At 45.2% G+C, this 24979-nt stretch overlaps 2 protein-coding genes across 2 annotated transcripts; both read left to right on the top strand.

Annotated features, from left to right (window-relative positions):
• Window positions 1-1803: 1803 nt before the first annotated feature.
• On the top strand, window positions 1804-9547 carry LOC149278001 (olfactory receptor 5I1-like). The gene is made up of 2 exons (XM_089502495.1): window positions 1804-2627; window positions 9400-9547. The coding sequence occupies exons 1-2, from the start codon at window positions 1804-1806 to the stop codon at window positions 9545-9547; spliced, it is 972 nt and encodes a 323-aa protein (XP_089358621.1).
• Window positions 9548-22877: 13330 nt separating this feature from the next.
• LOC149278002 (olfactory receptor 5I1-like) lies at window positions 22878-23807 on the top strand. The gene has a single exon (XM_089502496.1). It carries the CDS (start codon window positions 22878-22880, stop codon window positions 23805-23807), a length of 930 nt encoding a protein of 309 aa, XP_089358622.1.
• Window positions 23808-24979: the final 1172 nt, after the last annotated feature.

Below are 24979 nucleotides of genomic sequence, written 5' to 3' on the forward strand. Positions count from 1 at the left end.
ATGACAAACACATGGTCGTAAAGTCTTAAAAAAGTAACACAGTAATCGTATACCGCTGAGATACACAAATTTAATGCAAATGGAAAGTATATATTTCATAACAGTCGCCTCAAAATACAATTTTTATCTGCAAATGAAGAGATGACAGGGTTTGTTGCAGGTAAGTATGGCTTCTTAGGGTCTGCTAACTAAAGAGTCAATTGGTCAGTTGAGTTAAGGTCCCTACCTGTGAGTACTTAATCTATCTAATACCCCCTCACCCTATGCCCTGCTTGGAGGCATGATGAGTTAAAACATTTACTACATTAAAGTATGAGAGGAACAGACCCCAAGTCGAATCTCACCCTACACCTCATTTTAGATTGGATAGGGGACAGGCCCGGACTGGGACAAAAAATAGGCCCGGGCATTAAAGCCCGAGCAGCCCATTTTTATTTATTTATTGTTAAAGCCCACCCTTCATGTACCATCTTTGCATTTACTCATTCACACAAATCATTAACACATTCATTAATGCAGTCTCACAAATCATTCAAGCAATTCATCCACACATGAATTCATTAATTGTCATACGCAGTCACACAATTCATCCACACATTTATTCATTCATTCTCATACGCATTCACACTACCCCCTCTCCCCATCTTATCTGCCCCTTTTCACTAAGTACCCCCTCTCACTATCTATCCCCTCTCCCCATTTCTCACTGTCTAACCCCCCTCTGCCCCGTCTCACTGCACCCCCCTCCCTCACCCTACTTACCTTGTTGCCGGAGCAAGCAGCAACTGCGGCCGGGCCCGCGGCAGGACCGGACTGACTGGGCCTATGCGGCCTCTACGGCCGCATTAACGCAGGGCATAAGGGGGACCTGCCCCTTAAGCCCGCCGCAACTGCGACCGGGTCCGCCACTCTAAGGGGCCGGGAAGCCCCCACCAGGGCCGGCCTTAGGGGTCTGCGGCCGCACAGGGCTTACATTAAAACATCGGTGGTTTTTTTTTAACTTTATTTAACATCCTCCATGTTAAAAAAAAATAAACCCGATTGTTTTCATTTAAACCCTGTGCGGCCGCACCCCCGTAAGGCCGGCCCTGGTGGGGGCTTCCTGGCCCCTTAGAGTGGCGGACCCGGTCGCAGTTGCGGCGGGCTTAAGGGGCAGGTGCCCCTTATGCCCTGCGTTAATGCGGCCGTAGAGGCCGCATAGGCCCAGTCAGTTCGGTCCTGACTGGGCCTATTTTAAGGTAGGGGCCTGGAGCTGCAGCTCCATCAGCCCCTAAGTCAATCCGGCCCTGCCGCGGCCCGGCCCACCGGGCAAACGCCCTGTTTGCCCGATGGCCAGTCCGGGCCTGATAGGGGATAAACAAAGTTGTGTGCCAATACAAGTGCACCATGATGTTCACAGATAATTTTTAATCTCTATTTTTATTCAGCTATAGACTGATACACCCCACCCCAAACCACAACCTTTTACATAAAAATCAAGCTTAGAATATGTGCTCAATCTTTGTGTGTTACCATTCACCAAAACGCAACAATTGAGTTTTGCTGTATGTAATATTATCTTTTGTTTTATAAAAACACTGTTCTATGCATAAGTTAAAATATACAAACATTTGGAGATTTTGAATTGTTAAAAATGGCATATTAATTATTTATTTCTTCCAATTACTATTCTATAGGCTCTTCTTTCTTGATTGTTGCAACGTTCTCAATAAAAGTTTTATTTTTTTATGCATATCGGATAATTATATGGGGAACCAAACATGGCCTATGGAATTCATTCTAAGCAACCTTTCTAACGCACCTATGCTTCAAATTCCTTTATTTTTAATTTTTTTAACCATATACCTATTTGCTCTTGTTGGAAACTGCACAATAATCATTATCATAATTATGCATCCGCACCTCCAGACACCTATGTACTTCTTTATTGGAAATTTAGGAATATTGGATATCTTCTACATCTCAACAACTGTCCCTAAAATGTTGGTCAATTTTCTAAGAGCAAGAAAATCTATCTCATTTGTTGGATGTGTACTCCAGCTTTATTTTTATCTTGTAATGGCTGCTACAGAATCCACTCTTCTCTCCACCATGGCCTATGATCGATTTGTGGCTATATGTAAACCATTAAGATATCTTGCAATCATGAACCAGAAATTTTGTTTACAGTTGGCCACATACTCCTGGATTATCGGGTTTATCTATTCTGCTATACATACTTTTCACACCTTTCAATTAAACTTCTGCAGATCCAATATAATTGATCACTTTTACTGTGACATTCCACCACTCTTGAAGATTTCATGCTCTGATACTATTACTAGTGAGATTGTGGTCTATGTAGTTGGAGGGCTGTTAGTTTTGATGTGTTTTCCACTTATTATTGTCTCTTATGTGTTCATAATTCAAAATATCTTGAGAATACCATCTGCTAGAGGACGCAGTAAAACATTCTCCACCTGCATATCTCACCTATTGTCAGTCAGTCTGTTTTATGTTAGTGGTAGTTTTGCATATTTCCGACCCATGTCTTTAAATGCTATGGCTCAATATAAGATTAACGCTGTGTTTTACACTATCATACCCCCGATGATTAATCCACTAATATACAGCCTGAGAAACAAGGAGTTAAAAAAGGCATTAAGAAATATATAATGCATAGTTATTTTGTCAGAAACAGTAAAGTAAAAATGAAAACTGTAGTTTAACTAGTTATTCTGGTGCATGCAAATCTAGTTTTGACATCTAGTTTTGAGTAAAGTACAGCAGTACTAAAAACTGACTAAATCATTTATCTCTCTCTAATTAATATTTTTAACATCAATTTTGCAAGATTATTGTAGGACATATTTTATTATTCATAAATGTTGCATGCTATTTTATCATTTTGGAGAATTACTTGAAAGATAAAATATATTGTTATTGTCATTTTGTTTAATAAATTATATATTTATATAATTAGTATAATTGTTAAATCGTAATATTGTGTTCTATAATGTCTTGCTCAACTACAGCTGCACTACCAAATACCAGCACACCATCAATTAAATGTACCACACCATTATATGTACTTTAATGCATATTACGCAGAATTCCCCCACATGCATTTGACTTATTTCCACTCCCTTTCTCATTTTCTCATCAAACTACCTACAAGAGTTTTGCCCTAAGTTCACATTAGGACAAAATGCCAGCGCTTTTGGTGACATCCTATCCTCTGATTGGAGGATCAAGGAGAGGGTGTCACTGCACGTTTCTGTCAGGTTATGTCCGTGGAGATGTGGATGAAGATAAAAGATGTTAGAAGCAGACTGAAGATTGAAGACAGAAGAGAAAAGAGAAAAGACAGAAGGTTGAAGATGAAGAAGATCCAGAAGCGGAAGTGGTCGTAGAAGCCAAAGTGGTCGGTAGAGAAGATAGGGAAACATTTAAAAAGCATGAGAGCGAGTGAATGAGAGTGTGAGAGTGAGTGAGGCGTGAGAAAGTATGAGTGAAACTGGGCCCACACATTTCGGACGAGGTCTGGCCTCATTTTCAGGGCTTCATATGAATCGCTGAATTTACCAGAATTCTGTAAATTTGCAACCTGTACGAATCCGAATGCACAAGTATAGTTTATATACACTTCAAAAATCACATAACAGGATTTAGGCCCACAACTCCGGAACAAATAACTTTTAGACAAGGTAATGCATTTCAATATGTCGGCTTTTAGTTTGTTTCACATATGCATCTCACATGTATATATCCCTATTGTTTTTTAGCCAATTTCTAATTGAGTCTGTTTGTTATCTCTAACAAATAAACTTACATTTATTTATAGAGTGCCAGCAGATTGAGTAGGGCATTACAATTAGGGTCAGTAAAATTAAAATCACACACAATAACAAACTGGTACAAGAGGAGAAAAGGACCCTGCTCATGTGAGCTTACAATCTAGTCAGTTCTGCGGAAGTTGGTCAAGTCAGGATGAGTTGTCAAGGTTGTTGGTTGTTCAGGTGGTGTAACGTTCACCCTTCGCTGCATGGACTTGTTTAAACTGATTTTGGTGCTACTGATTTCACGTTTCCAGCCACTAGTGGCCGCCCTTGCCACTCAGAACCAATCAGACTGATTATCATGTCCAGGTGCACCTTGCTACCTGATTATCACAGCCTATATAAACCTGCCCAGCCCTTCAGTCTGGGCCTTGACATTGACGTTATAGGACTGCCTGCTCGGTTCCTGCTCGGTTCCTGCTCGGTTCCTGCTCGGTTCCTGCTCGGTTCCTGATCTGTTCCTGCTTTCGTTCCTGATCTGTTCCTGCTTTGGTTCCTGATTTGTTCCTGAGTTGCGGCCAGTGCCCCACTAGTGGACTCCGAAGTTGAGTGCCCAGCAAGTGGGCAACCTGCTGTGTGCCCTGCAAGTGGGCAACCTGCCGTGTGCCCTGCAAGAGGGCTTCTAGCCGTGTGCCCTGCAAGAGGGCTTCTAGCCGTGTGCCCTGCAAGAGGGCTTCCTGCCGTGTGTGCCCCAACTAGAGGGCTTCCTGCCGTGTGTGCCCCAACTAGAGGGCTTCCTGCCGTGTGTGCCCCAACTAGAGGGCTTCCTGCCGTGTGTGCCCCAACCAGAGGGCTTCCTGCCGTGTGTGCCCCAACTAGAGGGCTTCCTGCCGTGTGTTCCCCAACCAGAGGGCTTCCTGCCGTGTGTGCCCCAACCAGAGGGCTTCCTGCCGTGTGTGCCCCAACTAGAGGGCTTCCTGCCGTGTGTGCCCCAACCAGAGGGCTTCCTGCCGTGTGTGCCCCAACTAGAGGGCTTCCTGCCGTGTGTGCCCCAACCAGAGGGCTTCCTGCCGTGTGTGCCCCAACCAGAGGGCTTCCTGCCAAGTGACTTTCCTTGTATATATATATTGTTGTACCATCATATGCAATACAACTCTTAATCCGCATCTTCTGTTTTTGATCTATTTCCTGCGCCTGTCTGTACCAACCCCAAGCCATCATGCATCGTGGGGTACAGACAGAGCCCCTCGTATCCCCTGCACCTGGGCTCCTATCAGACCTGCTCCCCCGGTTCGTGACAGGTGGCTTAGACAAGATCGTTGCTGAGAGTGTAATGAGGAAATGTTGTATGCTTGAAAGAGGTGGGTTTTCAGAGAGCTTTTGAAATTTGTATATGATATAAAAAATCTGACAGAAAGGGGAAGGGAATTCCAGAGAAGGGGTACAGCACGGGTGTGGATGTGTTAAGAGGTAATGATGGTAGAAGAAAGATGAAGGAACAAAGAGGGTGATTAGGGGTGTAGTTGGATTGGAGGGTAGCAATATAAGGGCGTGTGGAGTTTGAATTTGACTCTGAATGGTATGTGGGGGCAGTGGAGTGATTGGCAAAAAGGAGGGGCAGATGAGGAAAAGTGACAGAGAAAAAATAATCTAGCTGCAGTGTTGAGGACAAATTGGAGCAGTGAAAGGTGGGGGAGTTGCCAGTTAGTAGGGAGTTACAATAATCTAGGAAAGATAACTGATTAGTATTTTGGTTGTTTCTAGTGTGAGGAATGGGCAGATTTGGAAGACGTTTTTCAAGTGAAAGCTGCAGGATTTTGTGAGGGACTGGATGTGAGGTATGAAGTAGGGAGCAGAGTCAATATAGATGATAGAGATGTCAGGATTTGTGGACAGAGCGGATGGCGGGATTACCATAAAATCAGTTTTAGAGATGTTGAGCTTCAGGCAATGTGACACTATCCATGATGTAATTCCAGAAAGGCTGTCAGTGAGGTTAGTTAGAAGAGAGAGTGAAAGTTCTGGAGAGGAGATACAGGTTAGAATATCATCTGCATATATGTGGTATTGGAAACCAAAGGAAAATATGAAGTGTCCAAGTGAAGAGGTGTAAATGGAGAAGAGTGGGGGCCCACAAAATCGAATTTTTATGCTTGTCCATTAGCTGTCATGGCTTTTTAGGTAAGGGAGGTGTGGGAGGTATGGCAAGGTTATATGTTAGTATAGTGTGGTCAGAGAGAAGAGAGAGTTGGAGGATTGAGATATTAAGCATAGATGAGAAAACACTTGGTCAATGTGATGTCCATCACAGTGCATGGGGGAGGTGTTCCATTGTGAGGGACCCTGGGAGGAGTATAATGAGAGTAGTTTGGAAGTGGCAGACGATGATGGGTTGTCAATCTGTATATTGAAGTCACCCAGGATTAGTGTATGGATGGTGGAGGAAAGGAAGTGAGGGAGCCATGTCGCAAAGTGATCAAATAATTGAGAAGTAGGGCCAGGAGGCCAGTAGGTTACAGCAACACGAATGGTAACTGGGGAGAAGAGATAAACGGAGTGTACTTGAAAAAACAAGAAGAGGGAGGGAATTACTGGGAGACATTGAAAGGTGCAACAGGGGAAGAGGAGGATCCCAACATCTTCCCCTGTCTGTCTCCAGATCTCGGTTTGTGGCTGAAGTGTAGACCACCATAAGAGAGAGCTGCAGGAGGGGTAGTGTCAGAGTGGAGGGATTATGGTTGTTTATGTTAGCAGGGGAATTGGAATGGTGGGTCTAGGGGTTGGATTCAATGTCCTCTGAGCACAGAAGGAGGAGGATACAGACCAACCACAAGTGGGATTGAAATTAATAGTAATGGATCGCCTTTACCTGAGAGTAGTGATAGGGAGGGTTTGAAAGAAGGAGAAAAGGGCATATGAGTTGAGGAGGGGTGAGGGCAGAAGTGAGGGTGAAATGTAGACTGTGGAGACAAACAGCAGATTAAATCTTAAATGTAGGGGTGCAGAGAGAAGAAGTAGAGGGTCATACTGTTGATTAGGGTTAGTGGGATAATAGGAGGGTTACCTGCGGAGTGCAGTTCCTGCAGTTCCCCTTCAGTTTATCGCCAGTGTAACTCTTATCATCTGTCCATTTATGATGAGGCCACATGGGATGAGGCCACTGCAGCTACATCTCCAAGCAGCTTGGTGATAACTAGACTTGTGCATTCGTATTCGGGCGAACATGAAAACGAACACGTAGGGTGCGTTTTCGGTGTTCAGCCCGAATACCGAACATACGAACATGGTGGCGGCAAAACGTTTATGAAGGCGAAGACACACAACACGAAGAATCTTCATGTTCGTCTTCGTTTACTAATCTCCCTGGTCCCTTCCCCATCTAGACTACCTTATCTACGCAGCATCGCAGGGGTTAACAGGAGCAGAAATCCGTAGGTTCATCTGGAGTTGAAGGGCCGTGTGAACGACTCTATTGGTCGCCTGCAGAGGCCTCCTCTGGCATCAATCAATTGGTCTCCCCAGGCCAAGTTCCGCGTCAGGAGTTAAAGGGCCATGCGACCAACTCTATTGGTCGCCTGCAGGGGCCCTCTCCTCCTCTTTCTCTCTCTCTCCCTTTTCTCTTTGTTTCTGCCTTTTCCCATTTTCTCCTTCTCTCTCTGTCACGGTAACCCCTTGAGGCAGAGGACACATGGGGGTATGTTTAAGTTTGGGAGGGGGGCACCGATGGATTCCTGAGAAGACTTACTTCCCTGCCCAGTCCCCTCTTATGTCTTAGTCACCCAGTGCTCATTGGGGGCACAGGTTAACTGGGAAATCCCATCTGGTCTGCCCTAACCAGACTCCCATGAACTAGCCGGCTATGGGGGCTCTATCCAGCCGCGGCTATGAAACTCTGGCTTGGCTACTGCGTGGACTATTCCTGGGGATGTTGCAATATTTTTGGAATAAAATATCCTCGAACCCTGAGCTCTCCATTCGTACCCGGAGATTGACGCTACTGCCTTGGGATCACCCAAAATAGTGACTTTTTGTCGGGTGGGCATTCCTGGACATAGAACCGTATGAAGGCGCCGGGCTGTCTGGAAGCGATGGGATTATACTTCTGATCCAATTATGTTTTTGTGTATAAATAGCTGTGCTTGTTTCAAATAAACTTAGTCTTGTTTTCATCTCAACATTGGTGCTGTCTGATCTTGGGGTGGGCTGCTGTAATAATTCACTATCTTTTTCAGGACAGTGCATGTGCTGAATACCCTAAGCTACAGCTAGCCACAGCGCAAACGGAGCTCCGATGCAGCGGTATCCTCCTTTTCGCTACAATCTTGGTTCTGCCTGCCTCTGAAGGGGATAAACGCTGGTATCCTGGCAGAAGGAAGTGTAGTTTGGCGGGAGTACCCAGTTGGGTTCCAGGGCATCCTGTCACTCTCCTCCTCTTTCTCTTTACCTTACTCTTTTCCCCTTATCCCTCCCTTTCTGTTCATCTCCCCTCCTCTTTATCTCTACTTCTCTCTTATCTTTAGCTTATTATATCTCTATCTCTACCTTTTCTCCATACCTGTCCCTTTTCTCCTTTATTTCTCTCCGTCCCTTATCTCATCTCTTCTACTTCTTTTTATGTCTCTATTTTCTCCCCATCTTTCTCCTTTTTTATTATATCACCCTCTTCTTTCCCATTTCTTCTCATGACTCTTCTTTTTTTCCTCATCCCACATTATCTCTCTTCTTCCTCTGTCTCTCATTTTCTTTATCTCTATCACTCTATCCCCATTTTGTCCCCATCGCTCCTCCTTCTCATTACCTTTCCCCCCTTATTCATTATCTCTCCCCTCCCCCTCGTTATCTCCCTCTTTCCTATCTATCTTCTTTTTCATTAACTTTCCCTTTTCTGTGTCTCTCTTCCTTTTCCTGGCTGTTCGGCTCAGGCGAAATTCAATGGTCTTTCTTGATTTGGATTAACATTCGGGAGAAATTCCCAAAGGAGGAGGTCCCTGACACCTTCTGGACTCACCTTTCATTATAGAAATTTTACAAAAACGATTCCCTAAAAATAAAGACAAACAGGTGCTGCAGCAGCAGCAGTAGTAGTAGTAGTAGTAGTAGTAGAGTACTGGACAGACAGACATTGGCTGATGATAGGCACATGCAGCCTCATGGAGCAGGACTGAATTTCCACCACAATGTCATAGATTTTTTTATTTTTTTTTAAAACATTCCCCCCCAGAGTAAGGACGGTCAAAGAGGTGCAGCAGCAACAGTAGTAGCAGTAGGTAGCAGTAGGTCTGGGCAGTAGGTTGACCACACGTCCCGGATTGCCCAGGACAATACCGCAGTGGGACTTAATGTCCCAGAATCAGAGCTGTCCATAGAGGTGGATCTTGGGGCGGCCCCCATCTATCTGAAAAAGAATTGAGCCAGCCAGCGCACTGGTTGGAGCCAGTTTGGCAGTGGGAACCCAGCAAGGTGTCAGTGCGCGTGGAGGACTGAAGGGATCAAGCAGTCTTCAGTCAGGTAAGTTGGCAAACTGGGGACAGGGTTGGCAAAGGGAGGCTGAGGACAAAGATAGTTATGGGAAGGTATTTAGTGACAAAAATAGTGTAAGAACACTGGTGTCACGAACTATACTTACCCGTACAGCGGGTAGCCGTGTACCCGCTGCTCGACGCGCCCTCCAGCAACGCGGTCTGCAGGCTTCCCGACGGGGCCTTCGCACATGCGCGAAAGCCGGTTCTCTTAAAGGGACCGCGTCCCGGAAATTGGGCAGGTTCCAGGGGGCTTCTGGGACTACTTAAACAACTGGCACCTTTCCTAAGGTGCTCAGTTGTTGTTTAGAGTTCCTGAAAGCAACTCAGCGGTTTGTTCCCCTGCTTCCCCTTAAACTCTCAGTTAACCTTTTCCTGCCTGTTCCTGATCCATCTAGCTCCTTGACCCTTTAATCTCCGTCTCAGTTCCCCATGTTTGGTTTTCTCGGCTTTGACCCGTATTTGGATTTCGACCTCGGCTACGTCTTATCCCCTGGCTTTCTGCTCGGCTGCTCTGTGTTTACCCTCAGTCTTCTGGGGGGTCCATGTTATCCGTCTACTTACCCAGAGTTTATGTTAACTCTCCGTCTGTTGTTCCTGAGTCCGTCTACCTACCCAGAGTCTACGTTAACTCCTCGTCTGCTGTTCCTGAGTCCGTCTACCTACCCAGAGTCTACGTTAACTCCTCGTCTGCTGTTCCTGAGTCCGTCTACTTACCCAGAGTCTACGTTAACTCCTCGTCTGCTGTTCCTGAGTCCATCTACTTCCCCAGAGTCTACGTTAACGCCTCGTCTGCTGTGAAGTTTGCATCTCCCGTTCCCTGCTCAACTCACTACTAGCAGTCTGCCAACAACCTGCTATCTAGTGAGTAGTGCATGGTCCGGCCTCCCTGCACAAGGTTCCTCCTCTCCTGGGCCAGGAAGGCTTAACATTACAACTGAGCCACTATGGAGCCAGCAGGGATGGCTGAGGCTATTACAGTTCTTACTCAACAACTCGTGGCCTTGACTCAGTCGGTGCAAGAGCTCCAAGCCGGACAACTTCGCCTGAATCAAGAACTTCTGAAGCTGCAAAGACAGCCTTCTGTTCAGGAATCTCCGTCCACTTCTATGTCTGCCCCAGTACCAGTTTCACCACCGAGTGATCCAGTAGCAGGTACCCCGGAACCTCAAGTACCATTACCAGAGAGATTCTCCGGTCATTATAGGACTTTCATTTCAGCCTGCCAAGTTCTGTTTTCCCTGAAACCCCGTACTTATTGCAATGACTTTATAAAGGTCCACACAGTCATCTCTCTGCTCACCGGAGAGCCTCAAGCTTGGGCGCATCACCTGCTACAGATTAAGAGCCCTATCTTGGATTCCTGGGACACTTTTTTACAGGCCATGGACGGCCTCTATGAAGATGTGCACAAGACTGCTTCCTCTCAAGCCAAGATACGGGTCCTCCATCAAGGACGTCGGCCAGTGGAAGATTATATAACTGAATTTCGGAGACTTGCCATTGAGACTAACTGGAATGAGCCAGCACTACTGGACCAGTTCCGTTTGGGTTTATCCGAAGGGCTAAAAGATGAACTAGCCAGGACCGGGGTTCCCAACACATTAGAAGGGCTTATTCAGTTGTCTCTGCAGATTGACAGGCGCTTACGGGAAAGGCGTCTGGAGAGAGGTTCATCGGTTTACTATTCGGCTGTTCCTGTCCCTGCAACTACGGGTCCCACGACTTCCGAGGAGCCCATGCAAATTGGACTTACCCCTGGGCCCCTTAGTTCACAAGAGATGGCTCGGCGTCGTACCCAGAGCTTTTATTGTGGGAAGTCTGGACATTATGTGCGCACCTGTCCCACCCGTCCTGCCAAGCGTATAGGTAAGATGGTTTCTGATCCCACTGTTACCAAATGTAACAAGGCCGGCCTACTGACCATCTCTCTCTCTCTACAGTGGACCACTAAGCCAATCTCCTTATCAGCCATAATTGATTCAGGCGCCAGCGGCTGTTTTATGGATCTCAACTTGGCCAAGATCCTGTCTGTGCCCACTCGTTCTAAGACTAAGCCCTTATTTGTTCAGGCCGTCGATGGAAGCCTTCTCGCCTCGGGACCTGTGACCTCTGAAACCATTCCTGTAAAGATGAACGTCAGTCTTCATCATCATGAATCAGTTACTTTTGATCTCGTCAGTTCTCCGTTGTTCCCACTCATCCTGGGTATCACCTGGCTACGGACTCATAATCCTGCTATTGATTGGGCTACGGGGACGGTTTCCCTTACATCTCGCTACTGCCAAACATCCTGTTTCTCGGCACCCCTGGCACTCACAGCACCAGGTTACTGCAAGGATTCTGCTGAACCCACACCTACGATACCAGCACAGTATAGTGATTTTGAAGATGTTTTCTGTAAAAAAGCTGCCGAACAATTACCCCCTCACCGCGTGTATGATTGTCCCATAGACTTATTACCTGGCTCTTCTGTATCCTTTGGAAGGATCTTTCCTTTATCCGAGTCTGAACTAAAACATTTAAAGGAATACCTCGACGAAAATTTAAGGAAGGGGTTTATCCGACCTTCTACCTCACCAGCAGGAGCCAGCATATTCTTCGTTGAAAAGAAAGATGGTTCCCTTCGACCGTGTATTGATTACAGGGACCTCAATAAGATTACCATAAAGAATCGGTACCCATTACCACTAATCCCTGAACTACTCGACAGAGCCCGCTCCGCCTCCATATTCTCCAAGCTCGATCTCAGAGGGGCCTATAACCTAGTCCGCATCAGGGAAGGTGATGAATGGAAGACTGCTTTTCGGACTAGGTATGGGCATTTCGAATATACTGTAATGCCTTTCGGCCTTTGTAATGCCCCGGCCACCTTTCAGTATTTTCTTAATGATGTATTCAGGGATTTTCTGGACATCTTCATGGTGGTGTACCTTGATGATATTCTTATCTTTTTGTCTTCGCTCGCAGAACATAGGCTCCACGTTAACAAAGTTCTGCTTCGTCTTCGTGAGAATGGTCTATACGCCAAATTAGAAAAATGTGTATTTGAAACTACCATGATTGAATTCCTGGGATTTATCGTTACCCCCAAATCCATTCAGATGGATCCTAAAAAGATCTCCGCAATCAAGGACTGGCCTATACCCTCCTCCAAAAAAGAAGTACAGAGGTTTGTTGGGTTCGCCAACTTCTACCGAAAATTCATACGTAATTTTTCTCATATTATTCAACCACTCACCGCTCTCACTAAACAAGATACTCCCTTCCGATGGTCTCCACAGGCACAAGATGCGTTCGAGATGCTTAAAGAAAAATTCACATCGGCACCGATTCTCGTCCTCCCTGATCCATCCTCTCCTTACTTTGTGGAGGTGGATGCATCCGCTAGCGCGTTAGGAGCCGTGCTCTCGCAAAGGCGGGGTGAGAGACAACTTCTACACCCCATCGCTTATTATTCAAGGAAACTATCGGTTGCAGAATTAAATTATGACGTTGGTGATAAAGAACTCTTGGCTATTAAAGTGGCTCTGGAAGAATGGCGTCACTTGTTGGAAGGCGCTTTACATCCCGTTACCATTTACACTGACCATCGCAATTTGGAATATCTTAGAACTGCACGACGCTTGCGCCCTCGTCAAGCAAGATGGGCATTATTTTTTTCGCGCTTCCAACTCCATATTACCTACCTCCCTGGTTCCAAGAACACAAAAGCTGACGCGCTGTCCCGTCTCGGTTCCAAGACTCCGGTTTCCTTGGATGCCGTACAGGAAACTGTTCTTCCAGCGACATGTTTTGTCACCTCTCAGTCTTCACTATTGGATTTAATCAAGACTGTTACTTCTACCTCCTCGCAGAATGCTGAGATCCAAGAATTGACTCTGAGAGATGGTTTACTGTTTAAAGGAACCAGTATATACGTACCTCCTGCTGCCCGATTCGAAGTACTCAATTTTTGTCATGATTCTCGGGTTGCTGGTCATGGCGGCATTAGAAAGACAAAGGAACTACTTACCAGGTCCTTTTGGTGGCCGTCTATGGGAAAGGACGTGCAAACATACGTGTCTACCTGTCCGGTCTGTGCTAGATCTAAAGATTTACATTTACGCCCTGCTGGTCTTTTGCAGCCTTTACCCGTTCCTACACAACCTTGGGAGGATATTTCTCTTGATTTCATTGTCGACCTTCCGGCCTCTGAAGACCATACCACTATTCTGGTTGTCATTGACAGATTTACTAAGATGGCGCATTTCATCGCTACCAAAGGTATTCCCTCAGCCACAAGCACCGCTTCGTTGTTCTTTCGTGAGATCTTCCGGCTTCATGGTCTCCCAAGATCCATCGTGTCCGATAGGGGGGTTCAATTCACCTCACATTTCTGGGAAGCTTTCTGTCAGGAACTGGGTATCAAACGTTGTCTCTCCACGGCTTTCCACCCTCAAACTAATGGCCAGACCGAAAGAACTAACCAGACTCTGGAACAATACATCAGATGTTACACCTCGTACCTGCAGGACGATTGGTTCCAGTTATTACCATGTGCAGAATTTTCCTACAATAATCACCTTCACTCAGCTACCAGAATGTCTCCTTTCCGGGCTAATTATGGCTTTCACCCCCTTACGCTCCCTGATCAACCCAGGACTTCTGCAGTTCCTAGAATTTCGCAAAGAATCAGATTGTTAAAGGATCAATTCGCCTTAATCAAAGATACACTCTCTAGAGTTCAAGCATCCACTAAAGCAGCGGCCGACAAGCGACGTCGCATCTCCCCAGCAAATAGGGTAGGGGATCGGGTCTGGCTCTCTACCGCCAATATGCGTTTGCAGTGTCCGTCGAAGAAATTGGGTCCCAGATATATTGGGCCCTTCACCATCCTTAAACTAGTGGGACCCGTGGCGGTACGTCTGGACCTACCTAAGAGGCTTAAGCTACACCCTGTGTTCCATGTTTCCCTGCTTAAACCTCACACTCCTGACTCCTTTCCCGGCCGGCACTCTTTGCCGCCTGCACCAGTACATATAGAAGGATCTGAAGAGTTTGAGGTCAGCAAGGTATTGGATTCCCGCATTCATAGGGGTCGTCTGGAATATCTTGTGGACTGGGAAGGTTATGGTCCTGAAGACCGGTCCTGGGAACCTGCTGGTAACCTCCATGCGCCCAGACTCACTCGAGAATTCCATCACAGACATCCTACTCGACCTGGGCCAGGGCGTGTCCGGAGGCCACGCCTTAGGAGGGAGGGATTGTCACGAACTATACTTACCCGTACAGCGGGTAGCCGTGTACCCGCTGCTCGACGCGCCCTCCAGCAACGCGGTCTGCAGGCTTCCCGACGGGGCCTTCGCACATGCGCGAAAGCCGGTTCTCTTAAAGGGACCGCGTCCCGGAAATTGGGCAGGTTCCAGGGGGCTTCTGGGACTACTTAAACAACTGGCACCTTTCCTAAGGTGCTCAGTTGTTGTTTAGAGTTCCTGAAAGCAACTCAGCGGTTTGTTCCCCTGCTTCCCCTTAAACTCTCAGTTAACCTTTTCCTGCCTGTTCCTGATCCATCTAGCTCCTTGACCCTTTAATCTCCGTCTCAGTTCCCCATGTTTGGTTTTCTCGGCTTTGACCCGTATTTGGATTTCGACCTCGGCTACGTCTTATCCCCTGGCTTTCTGCTCGGCTGCTCTGTGTTTACCCTCAGTCTTCTGGGGGGTCCATGTTATCCGTCTACTTACCCAGAGTTTATGTTAACTCTCCGTCTGTTGTTCCTGAGTCCGTCTACCTACCCAGAGTCTACGTTAACTCCTCGTCTGCTGTTCCTGAGTCCGTCTACCTACCCAGAGTCTACGTTAACTCCTCGTCTGCTGTTCCTGAGTCCGTCTACTTACCCAGAGTCTACGTTAACTCCTCGTCTGCTGTTCCTGAGTCCGTCTACTTCCCCAGAGTCTACGTTAACGCCTCGTCTGCTGTGAAGTTTGCATCTCCCGTTCCCTGCTCAACTCACTACTAGCAGTCTGCCAACAACCTGCTATCTAGTGAGTAGTGCATGGTCCGGCCTCCCTGCACAAGGTTCCTCCTCTCCTGGGCCAGGTAGGCTTAACAACTGGGTGCCGGATCAGGTAGAAGTCTCGATGCAGGGGCAGGTTAGGGTTCAGAGCATGGCTGTAGGCAGGCTGATGTATCCAGTTCGGGGCTGCGCTCCACTTTAGCCTTAGTCTTTCTCTTGGGCGCTATCTATAGGTGTTCTGAGCATGAGCAGGATATAAACTTGGGGTGACAAGCTCAGTACAGGCAGGAAACTTGAAGCGCAGTGACAAGGCAAGAGGTAGGAGCACAGCTGGAAGCCCTCTGGCAGGACACACGGTAGGAGCACAGCTGGAAGCCCTCTGGCAGGGCACACGGTAGGAGCACAGCTGGAAGCCCTCTGGCAGGGCACACGGTAGGAGCACAGCTGGAAGCCCCCTGGCAGGGCACACGGCAGGAGCATGGCTGGAAGCCCCCTGGCAGGGCACACGGCAGGAGCATGGCTGGAAGCCCCATGGCAGGGCACATGACTGGGAAGCCTTCAGGCAGGGCACACGGCTTGGAAAGTAGGTAAGTCTGGGACACGCCGGGGTCTGGTACACAAATCAGGATCGAGAATGTAGCCAAGGTCATACACAGGAAACAGATCAGATGCAGCAAAGCAATAGCTCAGTATACAAGACCAGGAACACAATGCTCTAGCACTGAGGCTAGGATGATGCCTGGTTTATATTGAGCCTTAATTGACCGAACTAGGGGCAGGTGTGTCAAGAGCATGCAGGAACAACATAGCCAAGGAGAGGCAGAAGTAAACAGCAAACCACGATCCACCTGGTGGAGCAGTGAATAGGTGATACACATACATTCCACAACGTTGCAGGTTTGGATCCCTATAGGATAGACATCTTTGTCACTAAACATGAAGCTATGGGAAGCTATTTAGTGACAAAGATAACTATGGGAAACTGTTTAGTGACTAAACATGGGACTATGGGAGTTTGTCCCCAGTTTTCCATAGGCATCTTTGTCACTAAACAGCTTCCCATAGTCCTCTTTGTCAGAGGTCCCATGTTTAGTGATAAAAATGGCTATGGGAAACTGGGGACAAAGATGACTATGGGAAGCTGTTTAGTGACAAAGGTAGCACTGGGAAGCTTGGGACAAACATGGCACTGTTGAACTGTTGGCAACCTGTTTAGCTATTTGGGGACCAAGATGGCACTGGGGGCAAAAATTAGCTGGGTGGTTGTAAATATGGCATCGTTTAGCTACTTGGGGAGCAACATGTCACTGTTTAGCTGCTTTGGTCCTGTTTGGAGACCAGGTTGGCACTATTTAACTGTTTTTGTCCTGTTTTGGGACCAGGTTGGCATTGATTAGCTGTTTGGATATGAATATGACACTGTTTAGCTGTTTGGGAAGCAACATGGCACCATTTAACAGTGCCAAGATGGCACTGTTTAGCTACGTTGGTCCTGTTTAGCCAGTGATTCCATAAATATGGAAAATGCGCCGGCAAATATGTTTTCACCAGTCCCCAGCATAACTTTGATGCAATGCACTCGTCAACGTAAGTGTTCCTGAATAGCAGTTAGGAAATTTGGTCACCCTACTGGGCAGGCAGACCCTGGCAGATAATGGGCACATGCAGCCTTGTGAATCAGGACTTAATGTCCACCACGATATAAAAGACATTTTAAGAAAGGTTCCCCCAGAGTTATTATGGTCAAAGAGGTACAGCTGCAGCAGTAGGGCTCTGGGCCTGGGCAGATAGACAGTAACACATGTACCCGGTAGAATTTTCTTAAAAACCGTTCCCCCAGAGTAAGGATGGTCAAAGAGAAGCATCAACAGTAACAGTAGAGGGACACTGGCCCTGGACAGGCAGGAACTGGCAGATGATAGGCACATGCAGTCTTGTGGATCAGGACTGAATTTGTACCACAATATTATAGATTTATTTTTTTTAAGTTCGCCCAGCTTAAGGATGGTGAAAGAGGAGCAGCAGTTGTAGTATACTTGCCAACTGTCCCGATTTTGGTGTGACAGTCCTGATTTATTAGGTAAATTATGCTAATTATATGGGTTGGTCAGAGTGGGTGGAGGTTTGGGGCAGTGGGTGTGGTACATTTTCAAGCTGTGCTGCAAAGTGTCCCTGGAATTTTTTCAGATGTTGGAAACTATGGTGATAGGCACTGGGCCTAGGCAGGGAGGCACTGGCAGATGATAGACGCTTGCAGCCCCTAGGAGCAGGACTGATTTCCGGCCAATATCATATATTATAATGACAGGCTTTGTCACAAATATATATTTATCAATGAAAAATAGTAGATGATATGATAGAAAGATAATAAAACATTTAACTTGTCTTAAACTACTCAGGAACAGGTTTTCAATTTTAAATAACTGAAAGACTGTCACACTGTGCACAAACCCAGTAAAATGACTAGTTTTGTCATCAATATTTATTTATCAATGAAAAATAATAGATTATATGATTACAGGTGTGGCTAGTAGCATAAATGGGCAACTGTTTTAATTAACTTAAGTCTACTCAGAAACGGGAAAAAATGTCTGCTGCAGTTCCTGTAGTACATAACAGCAGTCTGAGGTATAGAGTAGAGGTATAACTAGAAACTACAGGGCCCCAGTGCGGAAATTGCCTCGGCCCTCCCCAGCTTCACCAAGCAATATGTCCCACTGTCACGTTTCACCATGCGCTAGCTGGACTTGTTCAAACTTGTTTTTCCATTTTCACGTTTCCTGCCACTAGTGGCCGCCCTAGCCAATCAGGACATCTCAGACTGATTATCAGGTCCAGCTGCAGTGGCTTACCTGATCAAGTCAGCCTTGATAAACCTGCCCAGCCCTGCAGTCTGGGCCTTGACATTGAAGTTGGAGGACTACCTGTTTGGTTCCTGATTTGTTCCTGTACCTGCCTTGTTCAAGGACTACCTGTTTAGTTCCTGCCTTGTTCCAGTACCTGCCTTGTTCCAGTACCTGCCTTGTTCCAGTACCTGCCTTGTTCCAGTACCTGCCTTGTTTCAGAACCTGTCAGTACCTGCCTTGTTCCAGTACCTGCCTTGTTCCAGTACCTGCCTTGTTCCAGTACCTGCCTTGTTCCAGTACCTGCCTTGTTCCAGTACCTGCCTTGTTCCAGTACCTGCCTTGTTCCAGTACCTGCCTTGTTCCAGTACCTGCCTTGTTCCAGTACCTGCCGTGTTCCTGAGTTGCGGCCTGCGCCCCACTAAGTGGACTCCCAATAGGAGTGCCCTGCATCGCGACTCCCAGGATGACTGCCCACTAGTGGACTACCCTGGTTGAGTGCCCTGCAAGTGGGCAACCTGCCGTGTGCCCTGCAAGTGGGCAACCTGCCATGTGCCCTGGAAGAGGGCTACAAGCCGTGTGCCCCGCAAGTGGGCTTATCTGCCATGTGCCTTGTTCCAGTACCTGCCTTGTTCCAGTACCTGCCTTGTTCCATTACCTGCCGTGTTCCTGAGTTGCGGCCTGCGCCCCACTAAGTGGACTCCCAAGAGGAGTGCCCTGCATCGCGACTCCCAGGATGACTGCCCACTAGCGGACTACCCTGGTTGAGTGCCCTGCAAGTGGGCAACCTGCCGTGTGCCCCGCAAGTGGGCAACCTGCCGTGTGCCCCGGAAGTGGGCTTATCTGCCGTGTGCCCCGCAAGTGGGCTTATCTGCCGTGTGCCCCGCAAGTGGGCTTATCTGCCGTGTGCCCCGCAAGTGGGCTTATCTGCCGTGTGCCCCGCAAGTGGGCTTATCTGCCGTGTGCCCCGCAAGTGGGCTTCCTGCCAAGTCGCGTGACTCTTTATATATATTGTTGTACCACCTCATTCAATACAACTCTTGATCCAGATCTGTTGTCTGTGGTTTATTCCTGCGCCTGTCTGTAACAACCCCAGACCATAAATCATCGTGGGGGTACAGAGAGAGCCCCTCGTATCCCCTGCACCTGGGCTCCTTATCAACCTGTGTCCTCGGTTCGTGACACCCACAGTGTCCACTTTGCCCTAAAACTGTGTGAGTACCTCCTTTGCCCCAAGCAGCTTATCAGTGCCCCCACCCATGCCTCTGCCATCTTTGCCCCAGCTTGTCAGGGCCCATAAACAGCTTATCTGTGCTTTCTTTGCCTCAAACAGCTTGCCCGTGCCATTATTGCCCCTTACCATCCCCTCCAACATACACTCTGGCACACATATGTAAACACACAAATTTACACATGCTAACACAGACAGCTACTCATCATAACACACACGTACACACTCATTCTAACACACATTCCCACTCACACAACTCATGCTAACACACACTCCATCTCACACCGCATAATCATACATACACACACACTAAACATCAACATCTATGCTCACACACATACATAGTCATCCATGCTTACATACACTTAAAAATAGACATTTATGCTCACATACACTTATACATAGACATTCATGCTCAAATAAACGTAAATGAGAGAGATGGGCCCCTTCGCAGTTGTGACCACTGTGACCCCTGTAGTTATTCCACTGACGGTAGTACACTACAGCTTTTCTGCTACACCCTAGAACAGTACATGTTCTGCATATTAAAATAAACTATTAACTTTCAGTATTGTATATGAGCAGTGATCTAAGCCTCTGCTAAACTGTCACCTTCCCTGTCTTACACTTCAACTCTCATCGGCCTGTAACTGCCACTACTGACAAGTTAAAATGGTGTCAGCACATTTATATATCTAATGATTTTACCTTCACCTTGAAAATGCTGATTGGCCAGAGTGAAAAAATCAAGAAAAACTCCCACAGGTTGTTGAACCCATAAATTTCATCCATTTCCATGAATGAGACAACCCCTCTTTTTTTTGGCTACTTCTACCTATCAGTTATTTATAAGTATCCTCCTACACACAGTCCCACCCACTTCACCTCATCAACCAGCACCAAAACAGCTTGTAATGGCCCCACAACGGCTTGTAATGAATTGACATTGGTCATGTACCAGGTACATCACAAAATCTGCTGATTTAAGAAAAGTGATCTATGGGTTAAAGTCAAAGCTGATACCATGAGAAGCATTGCAGAGACCCATAGGTTCTGTACCCACCCTCTTGAAGACAAGAGGGTCACCTCCCCTGTCTTCAAGATTAGGGTGATTAGAGTGAAGACCTCTTTGCATTCTGTGTATATCAACCAACTTTAGAACTCTATAGTAGAGCCCTGAGTGGGACTGTTTTCTTAATCCCACTCCTGTAACGTGTGTCCAATCCCGCCCGCTCCCACAAAGATTCTCATTCACAGATACTCATTCATTCACTCATTCACAGATATTCATTCCCTCAATCACGCATACTTGTTCATACACCCTCCCCAACCCCCTTACCTGAACTGAAGATCTTTCGGTGCCGCTGGCAGACTTCCGTAGGGGAAGGGCACTCTGTGCGAACAACGTCTCTCGTCCTGCCCAGGGGAAGCAGGAATGGAGCAGGGTCATGTAAATTCACGTGACTGCGCTGGTTTCCTGCTTCCACTGGGCAGAACAAGAGACGTTGCTCTCACACACACTGTAAGCAGCAGGGCCCCTGTGGAAGTGATCGCGGGGGTTGAGACCCCTGCGATCACGGTTGCTGCAGGCTTTTGCCTTGCATTAAAGATGGCCCTGGCAGTTGTGCCGCCGCAATGGCCACTGTAGTGTGCAGTCTCACGGTCGTTTTTTTAGATTTAGGCCAGCCTGGGAGGCAATTGTCCCCCTGTCCCCACGGCCCAGCATGCCCCTGGCTAGGACCACCTCTGAAATTTAATGTGAAGGCAGCCTTGCAGGCGTGTGTGGGATTATCGGGACCCGCAGGTATATTGTGTGACTGCCCGCTCCCGTCCACAACACACGGAATACTGCCTGCACCCGCAAGTTTTTTTTTACGGGTCCTGCAGAACCCACGGGACCCCAATCCCAATGCAGTCCTCTACTCTATAGCATACATTTGTGATTGCATCAGTAGTAAATGTATCCTCCTGAGGTTTCTTAGGAGGATTACTGTGTGTCAGTTCCTAACTCTTTTAATTTCTCCATGGAATTTGCTTATGGTATTCGCCGTGCATTACTAAAGCTTAAAAGGTTATCTGAATAATGCTATATGTGCAGAATCCCTCAGCTTATGCTGCCTGAATATTCTCAGTTTACACCGATGTTTTGTCCGTTATGAAACCAGCAATGAGGAAGATATTCATTAATTTATTCATTTAACACATTCTATTTTTATAACAAAGTGCCACTATTTTTGCCGATAAATCTTGTTCTAATATTTCCAAAACGCACTTAAAAATATAGTGCTTTATGACCAAGAAACTTTATTTGTCCCAGTGACTTTCTGTAAATGATCAGTGTTACTGAATGCAGAAAAGTGCATCTGAAGGAACACATCACACAAATATATTACATTGTAAGTATTTAAATGTACAGTATAGGACAAATCTTATTTGTACGTGTTTCACTGTCCTTGTTTTTTAAGTGATTTTGCAAAGAATTCCTTACATTTTTGTCGGCACAAATAAATATAAACCCAAACCTGGCAGGCTGTTTTTTTAAGCATACATAATTAATAATGCATTGAAGAAGATCTGTGCTAAGAAAGACATGTAAAAGTTAAATGGTATTTTAACCCTTTCTGTAGCCAGATAAAATGAAAATAGCTTTTTGATGATGTAAGTTATGTTACATGTTCCAACAGTATCCAAAGACACTTTCAAAAGGATCATAATATCTGAAAATTAGATTGGAGTTAGATGTTATTGCCTCGCTAATAATGTATTTGGTTAAATTTGACATAAATGAATCTCCTAAGATTGAAAATATAAAATCAAAGTTTGAACTTGGGATTGTGAAATAAACAGATACAGTACATGAAAAAAGTGCTCATACACTCAGTGTACAACACATACTCACTATCCAAAGACAATTATTAATTTCTACACAATTTGTTGATACTTTGATGTTGATACTATAGTTTCTAATGCACAAAATCAGAATAAACAACTTTGTAGATTTAGCTCAAGTTACTGCACGATTATCCAGGGTTAAAATTTTTAAATCTTTCGATAAGTTAATTGCATAGTAATAGTAATAAATAAACTGTGGCCACATTAAACCATATTGTGTTTGAAGATAAAACTATTTTTTTTAATCCTTAGGACTTCTACGTCAAAGACTGATTAGCTGGACAGAAATATATATCAGTATTTATCAACAATCAAGAAATATGATGTCACCATCAAATGGTTATATTTGACACACTTTGTGTTTTGCCTGACATTTGGTCAGTCGTATATTTATTAATTATGGCTTTGAAAACAAGGCATTGAAAAACAAAAAAACAAAAGCTGTTTTCAATTTTATAGTATTTAAATAACTTAAATTTCATAATTATATTGATGTAGTTAAGAAATCATTTCATGCCTTATACTACATAAAAGGTATTCATGCCCCTAAACTATACTATACTCAGAATTAATTAATTATCCATAAGGACTCTTAAACTCTTGAATCTTGCAGCAATACGATTCTGTGTATTAGTGGATATGGGAAACCAGACATCACCAATGGAATTTATCCTAAGTGACTTCATAGAAGAGCCTAATCTTCGGATCTTTAGCTTTAATATATTTCTTATCATCTATCTCATTGGATCTGTAGGAAACATGATAATCATATTTATTATAATACAGAATCCTCATCTGTGGACTCCCATGTATTTTTTCATTGGAAACTTGGCTGTTTTGGATATGTGTTACATTTCAACAATTGTCCCTAATTTGTTAGTCAACTCCATAAAAGAAAGGAAAAAAATATCGTTTGGAGGCTGTGTGGTTCAGCTGTACTTCTTCCTCACAATGGCAGCCACCGAGTCCTCTCTTTTAGCTTCCATGTCTTATGACAGATATGTAGCTATATGCAATCCCTTACGTTACACTACAGTCATGAATAGAGAAGTCTGTTTAGAACTCACCATAACTTCTTGGGTAATTGGCCTTGTTTATTCTGTGATACATACTGCTAATACCTTCAGGTTAAACTTCTGCAGATCCAATGTTATTGACCATTTCTTTTGTGACATTCCACCGTTGCTTAAGATTGCATGTTCTGACACCAGTCTTAATGAGATCATGCTCTTTGGCGTAGGGGCGGTTTTGATTTTACCTTGTTTCCCTTTAATAATAATTTCCTATGTTTATATAATAAATGCTATTTTAAGGATACCTTCAAACACTGGGCGGAAAAAAACGTTCTCCACCTGTGTTTCCCATCTCATGGCCGTTGGCTTATTTTACCTTACTGGAAGTTCAGTATATTTACAACCAGTTTCTTCTTCCTCTACCCAACGTCAAGACAAAATTAGTGCAGTTTTCTATACAATTTTAGTTCCAATGGCAAATCCTATTATATACAGCTTAAGGAATGAAGACTTAAAAAAAGCAATAAGAAAAATATTAAGTTTACAAATTCACTAAATAGAATAGCAATTAAATGACCATAGTAACTCCTTGATATTCATTCAATTTTGTTACTCTCATACTCATCAATTTGATTAATTTCTACAAATGTGCCATATTCTGATCAGTGTCTATTCTAGTGGTTCTAATGGCCTAGACCAGCATGGCGAACCTATGGCACACGCCCCACAACGAGAGCGCCAAGGCCTCTGTTGTGGCATGCAGCAGGGTGGCTGACTGAACGGTTCATTTTTTAAATTGGTCCAAAATAAACGGAGTGAGATGCTTGTTCATACAGACCTCTGATTCACTTTTTCCTTGCAAAGTATGCCAGCTATTGATTCTGATGATTCTTGGTAATGTTATATCCCGTGCTCATCACTGAAGCTACGCGGACCGCTATGGAGCACTAAAATAGAGGTCTGAAAAACAGACCTTGCGCTCCCACCAGGTCGAGGGAAGAGGTAGAAATAGATAGTAAGAAAGAGAAGAAGTAGTAAAATAAATGGATAAATAAAGAGAAAGATATAGGGGAGAGATAGTGGCAGCAGCAGCACATGTGCTGATTTGACAAAATAGGTGCAAGGTGTTTGGTGGCTTCTCAGATAGAACCCATGTGCTGCTGCCACTGCCCTTTTCTTCCTTAAGATATAAGAAAAGAAGTCTTTAAACATCATGCCAAATATTCTTCCAAATGTTGCATTTATCCACCTTTTTACAACTTTCCAATTGTAGAAAAACTAGCAGTCTTTTGTTCTGATTTTGATTTTGCAAACGTGCAATGTCTTTTCTCTGTAAGAAATGTTATCACTTCTTGGTTATACTTGTTACAAACCTCTCTCTTCATCATGTAACACTGTATGTTAACAGACATGCTGCCTCTGAGTAATAAACCCTTTTATTTCTATGCAAACAAGCATCTTACTATTATTTGTACTACATGGATTTTTAGAACTTACTAATAGATGAAGTTGTGTTTGATAAAGCCTATTTCCTACATATTTTGGTATCAATGACAAACATTGAGGCAGACAGAGGTCCATTAACCAAGATGTTAGGGAAAACATATTTTCTGAAATAGTAGCATTTTCAGTGATATAGAGGGAGCTTAATAAACAAAAAAGATACAGATGCACTAAACCAACAGAAAAAGGAATCTTTAGTCAAAGTTTAACAGCAAAATACATTTC

Source organism: Sceloporus occidentalis, unplaced genomic scaffold (genome assembly GCF_023333645.1).
Source record: "Sceloporus occidentalis isolate IW3139 unplaced genomic scaffold, rSceOcc1.0.p SCAF_204, whole genome shotgun sequence".
Taxonomy (NCBI): Eukaryota; Metazoa; Chordata; class Lepidosauria; order Squamata; family Phrynosomatidae; genus Sceloporus; species Sceloporus occidentalis.